Consider the following 17,607-nt stretch of genomic DNA (forward strand, 5'->3'; position numbering starts at 1 on the left):
TGCAATCGTTGGGCGGATCATGGATCCAAGACTGCGAATGCCAGACTGTCAGCTACCCCGGGTTCAAGCAGCGCTTATTGGACTTGTGGAGAGTTCTGAATTGGTGGGAGACTCTCCCTTGCAATTGAATCACCGTGAAGACGACCACACCACATGAAAATTCTAAGTTTGACGCCCATCGATTCGTCTTTCTATCTCGCCCCAAGATCTTGACCATGCTGATGATATCTGCCATAGTGCAATCATTTAGGGAGACGTGTGTAACTACACCCATCCCAGATTGGGTCTCCATCACCATTGTCGTTCTCGGCAGGTTCAGGTAATGCTGTGCCATTGCCAACCTCTTGGTACTGTCGACACCGTAACGCTGGAGCTTCCTATCACACTGCTGTCATCGTGCCTGGTCTTTCCGATCCAGTATGTTTGACAAAGGTTTCTTGAGTGGAGCCTCCGTCCTTTTCTCTGGAAACGATCTCGATGAATTCTCAGGATCTTGAGCCTGGTACAACAAACTTCAATTCTTTGAAACATTCTGGTCACTCGAAGAGCACCTTAGCAAGGCTAATCAGCACTAAATGCAGTCATGAAGATGAATGTCTTCGCTTCAAGCAGGGATCCAACTATGCAGAGGCATCACGTTCCCTCTTGAAATTGACGACCATATAAGGACCCCTTTTGAACTCTCTATTCCCGAACGCGAAATCCAGGTCCTTTCTCCCCCGCCTATCCTGCCTTATTTGCGAGCATCCTTTGGCGACTTCTCCAACAAAGATGGCAACGACGATGGGATCTCGGACACTCCTACATCGATGAAGCTCAAAAGACAGCACAAAGTCGCAGCACGTAATATGGGCCAGTGATACCCCTCGTGACACATTTGCACTATGTGAATACTCGTGCGACGCCTTTCGCGATAACCGAAAAGGAATTACGAAATCACTTCCTATAGTTTAAACGTTCGCGGTCAACGATCCATATATCGAAGTCCTACAACTGATTCCGAACAAACGGTCCCAAGATTCGAACTCATCGATGCAATGCTTGCCGGCAAAGCGGAAGATGTTGGCGACGAGAGGAAAAATTGCTTACGATATTAACAATCCTCATTAGTGGAGATTACGCTGCTGGGATATATAATGCTGGTGATCTACCGTCTGGCTGAACCGGGGCAAGCACGGGTCCGCTCGCCGTCAGAACTCGGCGAAGTTGAGCGATTTGCTGCCTGGAAGGTGCGTGCGGCAGTCTTGGAGGCCTGGAAGAAGGACAGGTACAGTGGTCATCGAGGGGGCGGTGTTTGAATGGTGGAGAAAGCGAATGACGTGGTAGAGCTAAGGTGATTTTCCCGCCTTGGAAGATCACGAACATTTCGCGCGGGGGGTTTGCACCGGCCTGGGATCAGGAGGTCGGTGTGGATTAGCTGGGTAGTTTGGCGGTGCTTGATAAAGGGAGTAGAGAGGGATCGAGGGGTTGAAGTCGTTGAATCGGCGTCTGCACGATGTGATGGACTTTGACAGATTTTGAGATGTTGTCTGATTTGGCGACGGCGTTAGTGGAGCATGTTGTTGGAGCATGTTGTTGAAGTTGAAGGGGTTGAGACGATCGCCTTATGACGGGTCATGGTTGATGGACCAAGTTCAGTTGGTCTGACTGCTAAAGATCTCTTGATGTAACTGATATTAGCTCATAATGCGGATATTCTCGCAGATGTTTTGGATGGTTCTTCAGTACTTCAATGCATTGACTGATTATCGATCTAAGGACCAGAGCTACCAGAAAAGTCCCTTAGCACGTGATCCTTGGCAAGGTCCCGTGACACCGTCGATCCTCGAAAGCTGATAGTTCGGATCAATACTGTTGATTTTTTCTCTCCCACAAATGCTACATGCAGTCGATTGCAAAACTTACGTTCACTTTACACCAACCATACATTAGTCGATTGCCCACATACGGATACGTGTCCAGCACACCTGCGCTGGACTAAACATAGTACAGTACAGATCCAGGAACGTTGCTATCAAATCACACAAAGCACCACTATCGGTAGGGGCCAACCAAGTTGTCAAACTTCTTGCGCAACTTGAATTGAAGGAGTGCTCTGTTCTCTATCTACTTGTTGAGCTGCTGAGGGTTTCTTTATAGACGTGTAAATACTACGTCGTTACGCAGAGCAACCGTCCTTGTTCAACACAAGTTTTCTGATGACGCAAAGAAGACTTCGTGAAGCGGTGCTAAAGTATGAGATTCGTCGCAAGGAAAGCCATAGGTGGTCCAGTGCAGAGCCGAAACTGAGCCTCTTGGACGGACCGTCACATGCTAGTCTGCGCAGCTAACGATGCAAGATTCAGCCGCGCTCAGCCTGCGTCCTGGCCGGCTTTCGACCGGCAGCCGCACTTCTGCCTGGCTTAATTCTCTTCAACTTGAGTCTGGCCCATCTGTCTAGGCCGTGAGATCATCGCCACGGTGATGACTTTAACTCTAACTCTCTGCACACGGTTACAGATGCAATCGTGTCCAAAATTTTTGGCCATGGGTCGTCATTTGCTTTCCAACATCCCAGCTAAATTCCGACGTCCTCCTGTGCTGAGACGGAATCGACATTCAGAGCAAGCATCATCCCACGGAACCGCTACATCCGTCACACAGTCCAATCAATTTAATCAACAAAAGGAATACGGGCTCGAGAACGGCGCAGAAGGTAACCGACGGCCGTGCCAATATTGTATGGATCTCAAAAGAGACAACTTCGTACAAAATGGTTACCAATATAAACCCTTCCCTTTCTCCGCTTACCGTATGATGTCCGCCAAAAGTATCGAATGTCCGTATTGCAACCTCATCATAAATGCTATACGGGCATTTGATGATATTGGTCCACTATTCGGTAGACCCTGGGAGCTGAGAGCTACGCATGGCTTGGTTTTGATGGGAGATGAGAACGGGAGAAAGCACCAGCTTGAGTTTTATGTAACTCCGGGTAAGTACTGTAACTGTCACCGGCGGAATCAGGTCTCCATAGCTCTGACAACTCCGCTGGACAGAAGAAGAGAGATCGCCAATCCTTCCAAGCTCCATTTCCTCGTCCAAACATGTCCGTTCAATCTGGGATGACCCGCGTGAAATCGAGATTCTGAAAGGCTGGCTGGTGAAAGACACTCCTCAGCCAGCGAAATTGCCCACTCGAGTCCTCGACCTAGGGATTGGCACGGACAATCTTGACAATATTCGTATTCTCGAGAGCCCTGCGGCAGCACAGCGGGGACTATATGCCGCATTAAGCCATTGCTGGCTTCGGGAAGACATTGAGACTACCAAGACCATGTCCCACAATGTCAAGACTCGGCTGGCAAAATTGGCACTGCCCGATCTCCCAGACACTTTTAGACAGGCCATATCCGTCTGTCGACGGATCGGCGTTCAATACTTATGGATCGACTCTCTCTGTATCATCCAGGACAATTCAGCTGACTGGAAAAGGGAAGCCGCAGATATGAACAATGTCTATGCAAATGCGTGGTTCACTATTGCAATACACCACTCCACTCGTGGGCACATGCCCTTCAAGGACGTCCGGCTTAGAGTTGGTGGCCAATCAGCTGTCGTTCACGTTAGGCGCATTCCCGAGCTAAAGGACATAGTCGAAAGCAGAGCTGTCGCGCCAGCGGTCAGTAACGTGTACGAGGTGGCGGACAATGTACATTGGAGCTCAGTCTCGCAACGGGGTTGGTGCTATCAGGAACGCGCGCTTTCGCACCGCATGATCCACTTTACAGATCACGAGTACCTGTATGAGGAGAGAGGGAGCGTGAGAAGGTGCCAATGCAACCAGCACTTTGGATGGGGGTTAGGATTCGCTGGATCTTTACCACGATGGTCGACTCAGCAGGAGGGCACACATCACGCATGGAGCACTTTGGTACAGCAGTACACGCAGCGAATGTTTGGGCGCAGATCCGATCTTCTGCCTGGATTTGCTGGAGTCGCCGAAAGGTTTAGCGAGAGGCGTGATCTAGGTCGATACATCGCTGGGTTATGGGAAAAGGACTTGATCAAGTGGCTATGTTGGAAAAGTCAGGAATGGGTGTCCGCCCGCGCCAGTACCTGGGCGTGCGAGAACTGTCGACCACATCCCCGACGTATTCCATGGACAAGAGACGAGCCCATACCAAGTTTTTCATGGGCGTCCCGTTTTGGTCCTTGCGAGTTTGTATACGATTCGTGGAAGCTCAATGGTAGCACCGAAGCGGCATTCATCGAACGTATTGAGTGTCTGATGGATGAGGAAAATCCCTTTCTCAAGGTACGTCGATTGATTCCGGAAAACTGGCCTGAAGACCCTTGTGGACGGTATCTTCGTGTTCGAGGTTCACTGTACCCATGCCTGCACTTCTCTACGTGTGGACGTGGGTTCGAGTTCAATGTGAGCATGTCCCTATGCCAAAAGGAATATGCATGGGCTGTACCCGATCACTTTGTGAGGAAATGGGATCTCTCCCGGGCTGCAAAAGACATCCTGGACGATGCGCGAAAATACGGAAAAGAATACTGCATTGATGCCGGTGACGACTTGCCTCCTGATAACTCGAGGATCTACCTACTTCCCCTCTTTAAATATCCTGAAGGCGGGGCGAAAACTTGCCTCATCTTGAGGCCATGCTCAGAGAAAATCACAGCCGAGGTGTTGGATACTATCGAAGGATGGGACAGTCCGCATTGGATGGAGAGGATTGGGATATCCGTCTTCAACGGTTCCCGGTTCGATACTATGGAGGAGATGCCGAATCAAGTGATTCATTTGATGTGAATTCAAGACCACGTATGGGCCATAGCGGTAGGCCATGGAGGCAGGATATTTTATCCAAAATCCCATTACAGTGTACAAATATTCTTCATCCAGCATGGCTCGGGCGGCCATCAGCTCTTCAGGGAGGGCGCTGATCCAGCCCACCTGGTGCTCTTCAGTCGGTAGAGGAGGCATAGTCGAAGGAGGTTGGCAGATTTGGATGCGGCTGAACCTTGCATGGCGGCAGTCGACTGGAAACGAGGTGTTGGCAATCTCATTGTGCCGGCGCGTGATCGTCGAACTGTCATGTACTGAAAACCGTTGCATGTGATCGAAGGATGGTTCCTGCCGACTGGCTCTGTATATACGACCTAGCTCTCAGTCAGAGCGGGCGTGAGTGTGCGACCCAAATTATTTTCAAGTGTATGTAAAGGTGAAGCAGCAATTGAAAGCGTCTATAGACGAATCGTAAGCCGGAAGACCGCCAAGCGAAATTTCCAGATGGGGAAGGGCGCTTTTCTCACTCTTCTCTACGAACGGGTCAAGTTGGTTACCTCAAGCATGGCATCTTGCAAGTTGTCCAAATGATGTATGTCTATATTGGAGAAATTGCATAAAATGGAAGGATTCGAATTTTCAGGGGAACCTTGCCGGCAGCTCCTCCGGATACAGATAATACGTTTGAGAGGGCGCGGGCAACGCCCACTTCAAGTAAACTTCAGCTGCTCGCAATACACTTCATTCCTTCTCAGAAATTGGGAATAGGATTGGATTTTTCCAAGAGGGAGGCCCAGCGGGTTAGTAAGAAACAATGAACAGGTGACAGAATAAGCCGTGATACGTGTTATATTCCGAAGCAGATTTCACTGTTGGTCGGAGAGTCGCGATGAATAGCAAGGGCAATGAGGTTGAGGTTGTCAAGACAAGGAGGTTGTTGGTAGGGATAAGGGCCTTCAATTGAAGTGGAGCTCTGATCGACAAGTATGATTGACCGGAGTTTTTTCTTCGGCGGCAGAACGGAACCAGGCCAAAAGGAAGGGTGGTGTTCTGACTGCCGTCGCTCGACTCTAACAGAGATAGAAGAGGCCGGACATCCATGATCTGTGAGACGGATTTGCAACCGAGCCATCCTTAGCATGTTAGGCATATGCTTCAAAATCACATCTGATGCTGCCTCTTGAAGGCTCCCGGCGAACGTGATCCTCCCCAAATTGGTATGGCTCTTCGAATTATGTTGGGAAGGAAACGTTCTCCTGCGGAAGGTATTAATCACATCGACTCTGTAATTGTGGCATGATCAAGATGAAAGAATCAAATTCTGGGAACACTCTAGCTTAACACACCTTATTTCATCCAGGCTTCAACCGTCTCGGAAGTTCCCAACCTTGAAGCGATGGAAGACCCTCCGTACCCACCTAACCAGGAAGCACTTCCCGGGAAATCTTCTGACTCAGCATATGAAAAGCAAGACGACAAATATTTGGCTCATTTGGATAACTAATTCGTGACGTTAGGCTCAAAGAACGAAGCACGCCACTTGGCACCCTGTGGCAGGGCTGCTGCTTCGAGGTCACATCAGACTCGGACCTTCAGTCATCAGATTCCGGCGAAGGTCGCGGGTCTGATCTTTTGAAATTCTGGAACGTTTGAGCCAAGGAAGGAGAAGTCTGATATCGCTCAGAGTCGTCTCATGATTGCGACAGACGCACCGACCACATGGCCGGCGGATGGGGCCGATTGCCAGACGATCAAAGCGAAATCCACCGCTTCATGTCATTCAACGCAAGTCAAAGTTTCAGCATCATACTGACACAGAAGGGAAAAATCATGTCTAAAGCCGTGGATAAGTGTCAGAGCAAAATGGTAACCCAGCAGCTGTGTATTCACGTGACAGTGGTAGAGTAGTAGATCACGTGAAAGAGTCCCTGTAGTCTGTGTCTCTTGTCCGCCTTGTCCCGAATTTTCCAACCGAAAAAATGTCGGAAAAATGTTTCTCAAACAACGTCACCTTACCATAGGCTAGAATGTCGGCGCATTTCAGATTAGTGGCACCACCAATCGAGTTCAACTGGCGAGTCTAGGCAAGACCAAAGTTGAAGGTGAGCCGTCTTCTCGTAGTGCAGGACAATCCATTGTCCTGATCGAGGCCAACATCCCGAATTGGTTGGCAATTGGCAACAACATCCTCGTGTTGATTGATGCATCAGTCTTGTCAGTTGCCAACTACTTCGTGCAGCGGCCTTTGATACCTATTCGAGCATAGAACTGGAAGGGTCGTTACCAACAAACATCCGAAGTTGAGACTGGACTGTCTCGGTTAGGATGCGAATAAGTTGAATCGATAAATGTGCAGCAAATCGAAAAATGCGCTACTACAAGGTTCATCGACATGTCGATTGGTTTCGAAAACGACAACAGATATTCGGATGATCTTTACTAATGTCCTGTCCAGAGCAATGTCAGAAAGGGGACATTGAACACTCCAATGAAAATCGGCGCTTCGGTGAAAGGATCGACGAAGAGATCGTCGTGGCCCAACGGTTCTGGTTGGCCTCTGGGGTCGATGACAGGGAAGAAGAGACTTACTGTAGGAGAAGCTTGGTAGTAACGTGACTTTCACTCCTACGGTCAAGTCTACACTATATAGCGTATAAAGTACGGCGGGTTATTCACATCATATTTTTGTCTTCCACCAGGATTTTCCATCACCCAACAAACCCAAACGCCTGGGCAAAATTTTTTTCCTTGTAGATCACTGTGGCTAGACTTAGGGTCAAACGTCAAACGGAGGCTAGCAGCCTCGTGATCAGCCGTTTCTCTTTCTGCCTCTTTTGATGTGTCACTCCATCCCTGCCTCTGTGTCTCCTAATTCGAACCTCTTCGCCTACCCCCGAACGTTGGAACTCCTCCGTCAGGCAACGTTGGTTTGAAAGTGGTGGGAGGCAAGCCCCAGAGTCAGACTTCAGCACCAAAAAAATCTCACCTCTCACCAAAAAGTCTCATTTTTCAACACAGAGGGGCCGCTCGCCGGTGTACAGTATTCTCCGACGTAATCTGGTGTCACTACGGACGGGAGGTGCTCTATGCGCCCCTGTTGGCTGGACCCTATCCCGCATGTCCCTTCAAGCATAAGTGAGCAGATCCCGGCTTGGACAACGGTCCAAGAATTACCCATACCACAAGCCTTGATCTGGTTATCGACGGCCGATCCTGAGACACGCGATGACTCTCACACTCAAAGTTCCACAGCCTACGCTTTGATCAATTTCGGCAACGCTCGTGGTGGCTGCGCTATTCCCTCGCTATCTGCACTACTAACCAATGAACCTTACTCCTTGATTTTCCATTCGTATTGATCGCGGCTTACCATGATGGTCACATGGGCGGACACTTGCATCAATCTCCAAATTGTCCTGCGGATCGTATATGTTCCAGCATTATTGGTACTGAAACACTTCGACCCGCTTGCTGCTAGTTATTTGTGGCGAAAGGCAGTCAAAAGTCGGCAGCCGACAATTCCGCCGAGGCTGGCACCGCAGCGTCACCCCTAGGTCCAAGAGGCAAATTTGGTGCAGGTCAAAGGGAAGGCCCTGGAGAAGTTTCTGTGTGTTCTGGCGAGGCGCGATCATCCTGCACACCTCGCCAGGTTGTTCTTCGCTAAATGGCCTTGCAATTGCTCGATCTCAGACTCGCACCCACTGCAGATAATGGAACCATCACTTCAGAATTAGTGGCCGAGTATCCTATCTCCTCCTAGGAAGCAGGGGTCAAGGAGTGACTAAGTTTGTGGACTGCCTCCTGGAATCTGCACTGTAGCGCTGACCACAGGGTGGCTCTTTCGTCAGAGATAGGATTCTCCTTGGTGAAAGCCTTGTGCAGGCAGGCCGACAGACGGATGGGCTGCAATAACTTGAGGGCAATCGGGCAGGAATGGGGGATTGGAGGAAAGGCATTTGCAGGATTCGTCCGGCAGGTTTCGAGCACACCCAAAGGTGGCTATGCGGGGCTGCAGATGATTGGCCATATGCGTGATTGGTCGCAATGAATTGCAGCAAAGAGCAGATTTAGTGCCTCAGGCATCGCGGAGCTCACACCCTGCGTACTTCTCAGTCCGACAGGCCGCAGTCATGCGTCCTGCCATTTCGATGTTCTAGGTGTCTAGCCCACCCATCCACCAGATTTTCTTGAAACACGAGCGAATGGCAGCGACAGGCCATCAGACCAAGGACCAGCGTTTTCCAAACTATGCTAGTCGCGAGGCGCAAAAAGCAACACGATCTAAGCTCCTCAGTGACCAGGCCACTCCCCGACCTGCCGAAGGGGCGAGTCGATCAAAACACTCTCGTCTCATGCCCACCGCCGTCTGTGCTGGCGCCAGATTCTACCAATGACGACGGCTGTTCCGCTTTTTTTGCGACTTGTTCAGATTTCAGATGCAACGAGGTGGCCAAAAGGGGCTCCCTCGGCAATAGAAGAAAGTATTGGTATCTCCCTTCCATTGCCCCCAATAATATTATTGGCACTATCTATGGAAAAGGTAAACATAGGAAAGGGAGGGCGGCGAATTGGGATAGGACGCGCTGCGGGGTCAGCCAGCCAGCTGAGAAAAGAAAAAAAGCTGTGCTTCGGCATGACCATCTCGAATTTCCCATCCCCTCCCGGTCCTGGATGCTGGCGTCCATTCAGCATTCTGTTCTGCAGGCAGCCGGCTCTACCAAATGTGAGTTGGGTGATGGCAAAAAACCACCTCAGACCCAAAGGCATTCCCCATTTGAAAGAGGCTGCTGGGCTGGCAGGACATTGGTCGATTTGCTAGCGCTGGCTCTCGCAAGGAATGCTGATCTATCCTTATGGTGACGAGAAATGCGCCCGGCCACTGGGGTGATCCGTCCTTCTTTGCAACTGGTCAAAAAAGGTATGCAGCCCACCCTTTTTTGCCAGACCACCCGTGCGCGCCTTCGTCTTGCTTCGTCTAGTCCGCCTAAGCCGAAACCGTTCATGGCCGACTCGTCATCCAGCGTCAGACCACGGACCCAGGGATTGCGAACTTTTTCCACACTTTGACGCATCGTAGTGGACCTCTTCTCTTCCTGGCGTTCTATTCGCAGCACCCTCTGACCAGGTTCTGGCGGCGTTTTTGCCCCACCAGCATGGGTGACATGGGTCCGTGCGTCGACGCCCGCCATGCTCGCCATGACCCTCTCGAATCCAACACCGTCATACTAGTCTAAATGAACATTATATTGCCTCTATACCTCCCTTCCCCTCCTTTCAGATCACCATCATTACCACTCACCACCTCTCACACAACACAGCAGCCATCTTTCCATACACCACACCTTCTGTTCACCATATATACTCCCATCTCGTCTGTCCTTTCGAGTCCTTCCTTTACAACCCCAACTTACCATTCCCGGAAGCCGCCACTGAGTCCATTGGAACATATTGGCCAGAAGGATATCCGGAACCGTTTTTCCTATTCTCATATCTTTTTCCCCTCAATACATAAAGTCTGGAGTTTTTCCTGGACCCCATGTTTTGAGCAGTGTTTCAGTCTTTTTTGGTCTTTACCGACTACTCCATTTTCCTTGAGCAAGTACTTCGTACTTTTGGGCTCTCCCAAGAATGCTATTGACACCACCACCATCCCCTCAACTCTCGACCTGTCTTGCTCCTGAGGACAGACTGGGGTGTGTGTTAGCCGGGCGATTGGAACTTGTCTCTATCATCGGAATTGGAGCCTATGGAGTGGTCTACCAGGCCATCGACATCTTAACCCGCATTCCCTACGCGGTCAAGGCACTGCCCAAAACTGGATTGGATCCCAGACAACGCCGTTTTCAACGTCGAGAGATCGCGCTCCATCATCAAGCCAGTCAGCATCCAAATGTTGTTTCGTTGCTCCGTATATTGGACAGCCCGGATTGCACCTTTGTTGTGATTGAATTCTGTCCCGAGGGCGACTTGTTCTCCAACATCACCGAACAAGGCCGATTTGTCGGCGACGATCAACTGGCCAAGCATGCTTTCTTGCAAATCTTGGATGCCGTTCAATATTGTCATTCCCTGGGGATCTATCATCGCGACCTGAAGCCGGAGAATGTCTTGGTTACCGACCATGGCCACACTGTCAAATTGGCCGATTTTGGACTGGCGACCACGGACGCAATCACGTCCGACTTTGGATGTGGATCGACATTTTACATGTCACCAGGTACGTTTCCCACCTCCCACCCAAATTTTGTTGGCTCGTGTTAACCAACTATAGAATGTCAACAAGCCCCGACAAGGCCATATGCTCGTTATGCAGCCGCGCCCAATGATGTCTGGAGCCTTGGTGTCATCCTTGTGAACCTCACCTGTGGCCGTAATCCTTGGAAAAAGGCCTCGCCGGATGATTCAACTTTCCGGGCTTTCTTGAAGGATCCCAAGTTTTTGAGCTCGATCTTGCCCATCTCCTCCGAGTTGAACATGATCTTGAGACGCATCTTCGAGTGTGACCCCCACAAGAGGATTTCCCTCCAGGAACTTCGGGAGATGATCATCAACTGCCCCAGGTTGACGACTTCATACAGCACTCTCCCTCCCTCCCCTCCCCAGTCACCCTACAACTACGTGGATCCGATGGATTGTGCCAATATGGCTCTGCCACCATCCCCACCGGCGTCTCCCTCTCCTAAACAGCCCTTCCAATCTCAACCTTCGGAATGTTCTCTCTTTGAACCTGCGTCCAAGCAGAGTTCATCTTGTTCTTCTATTTCCACTGATTCTGGCTATGAATCCGAGGCTTCCTATCCCGATACTAGTCAACGACTTCAGCCCACAGTGTTCAACTTCTACGGCAACGTTATTCCCTTGAACGAACATGAGAAGTCTTACTGTTCGCCACCAACCTTTGTCCCTGCTGTTGCCGCTTTTTAATCTTTCGACATTTTTTTTCTTACATACGTTGAGCAGCAACCTGGTTGACGCTGTCACGATGTCACGGTGTAACGACTGGAGTTTCCTTATGTTTTTTATCTTTCCTTCTGGATACCCAGGCGGTCTAACGATATCATTTTTAACTATACTGGATTGAATGGATTTCCTGCCGAAAAGCCTTGGCGACATTACTGGTTTATCTAACGCGCGCGAGAGAGAATGTGTGTATTGGGGGAGCATTGCTTTGGAGTCTAAGATAGACGAGCGAGCTGTTGTTCTAGTGTGGCAGAGACTGTTATCGTTGAAAGCAAATGGATAAGAGAAAAAAGGAAGAAAAGGCGCAAAAACGCAACGTTGTCCCCTGTCCCTCAAACCAAGTGCTGGCGCGAGACGACAATCTACCGGGATTTTGGAGAGGATCTAGTCGATTTTTTTGGTCAGTTTCCACATAATACCCAGAGGATCAAAGACTGTCGGATGTTTGAAAAAGCCTCCTGGACCATGGTGCCCCCAAGGATCTCACGGAATTCCAGAATCAAAGTTATCCTGGATTTAGCTTCCCGTGGTCCTCTGATCTGTGGCCCCGATGTTGTTGCGTATCCCCTGTAAATAGTTTGTGAAAACACAAGTATCAACACCGATGAATCCCGAAAGTTGGGCATCAATCCATTCTCGGTCCCTTCCCAGGTCGTCGGTGTTCTGATTGTGAAGCAGAGCGCCATTTTTTGGGCACAAGCGAAGTTGACGTTGACTTCCGGCGTAGATCACGTGATGTCGGTCGATCGGCCAACCTGCCTTAGTCGACGAAAGCATTTGAGAGACCAGTCCCTTCCCGTTCCATTTCCATTCCGATTTCCATCTCCATGCATGCCCACCCGTTCAGCTGGCACACTCGTGGCCGCCTCTCCGCGATTCTATTCCTGAAGACAATGCTGCCTTTCTGCCTCTTTCGCCCCAACTCTGCCGTTTTTCTCCAAACTAATGCAAACCTTCTGTTCCAGCCTTTCGCTTTTGACAGCGCATGCGTCAGCCCGTCGACTTTGCTAGGATGCATTGGCTGCCTTACTCTGCCCCCACTGCCCCGCCTTCTCTCACACACCTGGGCCTTGCCATTCGCTCGTCCTGAACCATTTGCCACCCGCCATTGCACCTTACCTGCAGCAGGTGGTTCCCCCCATTCTCAACTTTGGCGGCTTGTCGAATGATTGATCGAATTTCTGGGGTTGCCCTCGGCTTCCGCTCCTTGGGGGCCACTCGTCCCTGTTTGGGTGCCCAGGAGAAACCAGATCCATGTTGACCGAGGGAGTGACAGAGGAGGAAAATATTCCTAATTAAAAGTCCAAAGTCTATCGGGGAAATACCCCTTCGATCTCTGGGTCTTCTTCGACGCGCCCAGGAACCCATATCGACCGGACATGAATATCACACCCATCACACTGCCCCACGACCCTCCTTCACCACGGGCTTATGCAGGAGCTTACGCAGGACTAATGTTGGATGTGATGGGCCACAACTTAACCTCCAGCAAACTAACCGTGACCATGCCGCAAGCGATCCGTTTCGGCTACAGACGCAACGTGGTCAGGCGTATTCTGTGGCACTGACTGTCAGTTTTTCTCATCCTGCCCGACCTTCTGCTTCTCCAAACAACCAAAACGTTGCGGCACCACAGGGGCCCGGCCCCATTGAAGTACAGATGCAACGGCCCCCCCATAACCAACGTTTGGGCAGCATGAGTGAACCCCCCCCCTTCCTTTTTCTCTTTCATTGTGTCACCGATCATGGTCAAAGTCCAATAATGCGATGGCCCAGTGTCAGATTTGCCCATGGGAGTTTTCATCATTGCCCAATATCCCATCTCAAGAACTTTGTTTCAAATGCAACTAGTCCGGATTGCAGAGGGACGTACGGCTGGCAAGAACAACTCTTCCATGCGCTGAAGTCAGCGCCCCACGATGGCAATGTAAGAGACTCTGGGTGACAATCTGTCGACTCATTCAAAAGTTGTTATCTGTCCTAGCGATCCCGACGCTACCACGACCCTTTGGTTTACGGCTGATGGTTGGTGGTGAGGTACAAAGTTGTCAAAGCCACCATCATACACACACCACGAAGAGAAGTACATTATTCAGTTCATGAGTATGTTGAATCTTTTGCGAGATGGATTTAACTTTAAATGGGAAGGTGGACCTTTCTCGAATTTCTCCATGGGAACTTCGGATTGGTACCGTGCCCAATCGAGGACACCACTTCATCCGAAGCGGGCCGGACTAGTTGAAAAACGGAGTTGGAGTAAGAATACACTACCAATCACTGCTGCTTTCCCAAATCTTGTGTCATGCCCAAAGGAGCCATGTATCTTCTGATGAGAGGTGTATCTATTCCAAACCTAGTCCGGTAGTAGGCAGCGCAAGAAACGTTTGGTTCCTTTCCATCCCCTCCATCCAGAGGCAAATCCTTGACTTGCGAGACTTGGTCTGGATGCCAAAGAAATACGAATGTGTAAGGCAAAAACGTGGCTGAGTTGGCAGAGAGCAGTCAGGCATCATCCCAGAGTCCATACACATACCCCCTCTCAAACCACAGGCCTTGTCCTAAATATTGACACCCACATGGCAAAAATACCGCATACCAAAAAATTTGGGATTGGAGTTCTGAGATATACAATATCTCCTGCGTGACTGCCGATCAGTAGGCTGTTTCGGGGGGGGGAATCCACATTCCTGCTTTTGCGCATTCTATCTGCCAATTTCAATTTGAGGATTTTATGGAAAGGAAAAGCGATTGATATAGTAGATCTCTAAATCGGCCTGCCTTCAAGACATCAAACATTCCCAATCCAGAAGCTAAGATATGGTTGCCTGAGACTTCCCACGTATGGGTAAAGTCAGTATTACTCCGATCACGAATCATGTCAGAGAAATTTTTTGTTCGTTTCTCCTTGATCTCGTTGCAGTCCCCGTTGTAAGTCACGTGTAATGTAATCGCATCGGGTAACCCCGCGTCGATTCCCATGCCACCAGTTCCAACACATGGAGATGCTGTACAGTGCTCTCCAGCTCAACGTGAAGTGGCCATGCATGGCTGAATCTGCGGCGACTTGACTATAGCAGGCCGAAGACACCGGAAGACCTTTGTCATCGGCGAGACCATTCATGTTGACATACTGGCACTCTGCGGCTCAGCCGCGCCAAGACCATGTCTGCCTTCTCACCAACATCGGTTCTCAAATGTGCTTCAGCCTGATTGAGCATACCCAACATGCTTCTACCGCATTCATCTAGACAGCCTGGCCATAGGTCAGATGTGAGTGTTCTCAACCGCGTGGTATCAGCTGTGTTAGTTACAAGTCACGACACGAAAATTCCCCCTCTGTCTACGACGACCGCCGAACGTCGACCAAAGCCTACCTACACAGCCCATCTCGCATTGCCCCCATCACACGACAAAGTCACAATATGCGACCAAACATTTTCGAATGATGCGGGCGAGGATGCTCTTCCCTACCCAGTACATGCTCTTCGTCGTGTCTTAAGCTCAGCGTTGACACGATGCGCCTTTTGAAATTTGACAGCCGTGGCGAGCTGAGCCTGACCAAGGACTTGACTGAGGATATACCGAGCTATGCGATACTTTCGCATACTTGGGGAGCGGATGATGAGGAGGTTACTTTCGACGATCTGAAAATTGGGTCCAGCAGAAACAAGGCTGGGTATGCGAAGATTCTGTTCTGTGGGAAACAAGCCAACAAGGACGGTCTACAATATTTTTGGGTGGACACATGCTGCATCGATAAGGCAAACCACACTGCGCTCTCAGAAGCCATCGCCTCGATGTTCCGCTGGTACCGTGATGCGGTAAAGTGCTACGTGTACCTCTCAGACGTTTCGGCACGCAGCGACAATAACCAGACTCAGTGGACGTGGGAATCAGCCTTTCGGAAAAGTAGATGGTTCACGCGAGGCTGGACTCTTCAAGAACTAATTGCTCCGACGTCGGTCGAGTTCTTTTCACGAGAAGGAGAGCGCCTAGGCAATAAGAATACGCTCGAGCGGCAGATTCAGGAGGCCACGGATATTCCTGTTACGGCTTTCCGCGGCACTCCTTTGTCTGATTTCAGCGTGGATGAGCGAATGCGATGGGCCGCGAGACGCGACACCAAAAAGAAAGAGGATCGGGCGTACTGTCTCTTGGGGATTTTTAACGTCTTTATACCTTTAATATACGGCGAGGGAGAGTACGCGTTTGTTCGGCTAAAAGAGGCGATTGATAAGTCTTCAAGGACAAAGCCACGAGCTTGTCCTCCTCCCTCGGCCGTCATCCCCTTTCGCCGTGACCGCGATTTCGTCGAACGCGAAGTCCTCGGTGACATCTGGCAACGAGCCTTCGAACCGGCGGCGCGGGTTGGACTCGTGGGACTTGGAGGAGTCGGGTAAGAGCTTCCACGTTGATATACGCACGCGCCAGCTAAAGCCTCAGCAGAAAGACGCAGCTCGCCATCGAGTATGCGCACCGAGTCCGAGAAGCTGATCCTGCAAAATGGGTGTTTTGGGTGCACGCCAGCAATGCCGCACGATTTGAAGAGAGTTACCAAAAGATTGCGGAGCGCCTACAGTTAACCGGATGGAACGAAGTGAAAGCGGACATTCTGGCAATGGTGCACGGATGGCTGTCAAACGAGGCGAACGGTCAATGGGCGATGGTGGTGGACAATGCGGACAACCCCGACGTGATGTTTAAGCCACGGGATGGCCTGGGCCGTGGTCAATTACCGCTACAAATTACCTCATCGTCGACGGGGCATTCGCTGTCGGACTATCTTCCGTCGTCGGCGAATGGATCTATTGTGATTACCACCCGCAGTCGGAGAGTCGTGGAGGGACTGATCGAATACGAGGAAGACATCCTCGATGTCACAACCATGGCGAGAGAGGAGGCGGTGACTCTTCTCAGGAAGAAGCTCAAGAAGTATGAAGGGGACGACCGCACTTCGAACGACTTGGTGGACCTCGTCCAACAATTAGATTATTTACCGCTGGCTATTACCCAAGCAGCCGCGTATATCAATCAACGTGCCCCCCGCATGACAGTGGTAAAATACCTCGACATGTTGGAGAGATGCGACGGCGAACGGACCAAACTGTTACAGACAGACATTCGTGATCCCCGGCGGGATGGTCAGGTGTCGAACTCGATCATCACGACATGGCACATTTCATTCGAGTATCTCCGGCAAATGCGCGTCTCGGCAGCGCGGCTTCTGGCGCTCATGAGTCTCTTTGATCGCGAAGGGATTCCCGAAAACCTCCTTCGAGATCGGTATTTCGATGATCAAGACTGTGAAACGGATTTTGAGGAAGACATCGCAACATTGAAAGCGTACCGCTTGATTGGCATCGGAATCACCGACGACCTGTTTGACATGCACCGACTCGTACAGCTTTCGATGAGAAATTGGCTGGACGTTCACAACGAACTCTCAAAGTGGCAAGCACGATATGTTGATATTTTGGGGGAGGCCTTTCCGACGGGAGACTATGCCAATTGGCCCACGTGTCAGGTGCTATTCCCACATGTCGAAGCTATGGCATCGTATCGGCCGATGAGTAAGGAGCATCGTCTCGCATGGGCGACTATTCAGTACAATGGAGCGTGGTATGCTGAAGCGAGTGGGCGGTACGGGGTAGCGGAGAAGATGGCTCGAGCGAGCTTGGAGGTTCGAGGAGTGATACTCGGCCTGGATAATGCTCGAACTTTGGCCAGTATGGATAATCTGGCGTCAGTGCTACAAGATCAAGGGAAGTACGAGGAGGCGGAAGGGATGAATCGACGGGCATTGTCGGGGAGGGAGAAGGTGCTGGGGATGGACCATCCCGACACGTTGACGAGTGTGAGCAATCTGGCAT

At 50.5% G+C, this 17,607-nt stretch overlaps 4 protein-coding genes across 4 annotated transcripts in view; 3 read left to right on the forward strand and 1 right to left on the reverse strand.

Annotated features, from left to right (window-relative positions):
• Nucleotides 1-2,526: 2,526 nt before the first annotated feature.
• Nucleotides 2,527-4,801, forward strand: Z518_06861 (uncharacterized protein; the record flags this gene model as incomplete). Its single annotated transcript, XM_013414991.1, has 2 exons — nucleotides 2,527-2,974; nucleotides 3,039-4,801. 2 exons carry the CDS (start codon nucleotides 2,527-2,529, stop codon nucleotides 4,799-4,801), a joined length of 2,211 nt encoding a protein of 736 aa, XP_013270445.1.
• A 4,727-nt stretch (nucleotides 4,802-9,528) lies between these two features.
• Nucleotides 9,529-10,224, reverse strand: Z518_06862 (uncharacterized protein; the record flags this gene model as incomplete). The annotated part of the gene is made up of 2 exons (XM_013414992.1): nucleotides 9,529-10,002; nucleotides 10,189-10,224. 2 exons carry the CDS (start codon nucleotides 10,222-10,224, stop codon nucleotides 9,529-9,531), a joined length of 510 nt encoding a protein of 169 aa, XP_013270446.1.
• Nucleotides 10,225-10,405: 181 nt separating this feature from the next.
• Z518_06863 (uncharacterized protein) lies at nucleotides 10,406-11,701 on the forward strand (the record flags this gene model as incomplete). The annotated part of the gene is made up of 2 exons (XM_013414993.1): nucleotides 10,406-10,994; nucleotides 11,049-11,701. The coding sequence occupies 2 exons, from the start codon at nucleotides 10,406-10,408 to the stop codon at nucleotides 11,699-11,701; spliced, it is 1,242 nt and encodes a 413-aa protein (XP_013270447.1).
• A 3,551-nt stretch (nucleotides 11,702-15,252) lies between these two features.
• Z518_06864 (uncharacterized protein) overlaps nucleotides 15,253-17,607 on the forward strand; it is a gene marked incomplete at both ends in the record, with an annotated part of 3,844 nt that continues 1,489 nt past the window's right edge. The window contains 2 exons of the mRNA XM_013414994.1: nucleotides 15,253-16,133; nucleotides 16,184-17,591. Of these exons, the coding sequence (XP_013270448.1) occupies nucleotides 15,253-16,133; nucleotides 16,184-17,591 (2,289 nt within the window). The remainder of the gene's footprint in view (nucleotides 16,134-16,183; nucleotides 17,592-17,607) is intronic.

This window comes from Rhinocladiella mackenziei, assembly GCF_000835555.1.
Source record: "Rhinocladiella mackenziei CBS 650.93 unplaced genomic scaffold supercont1.5, whole genome shotgun sequence".
Classification (NCBI taxonomy): domain Eukaryota; kingdom Fungi; phylum Ascomycota; class Eurotiomycetes; order Chaetothyriales; family Herpotrichiellaceae; genus Rhinocladiella; species Rhinocladiella mackenziei.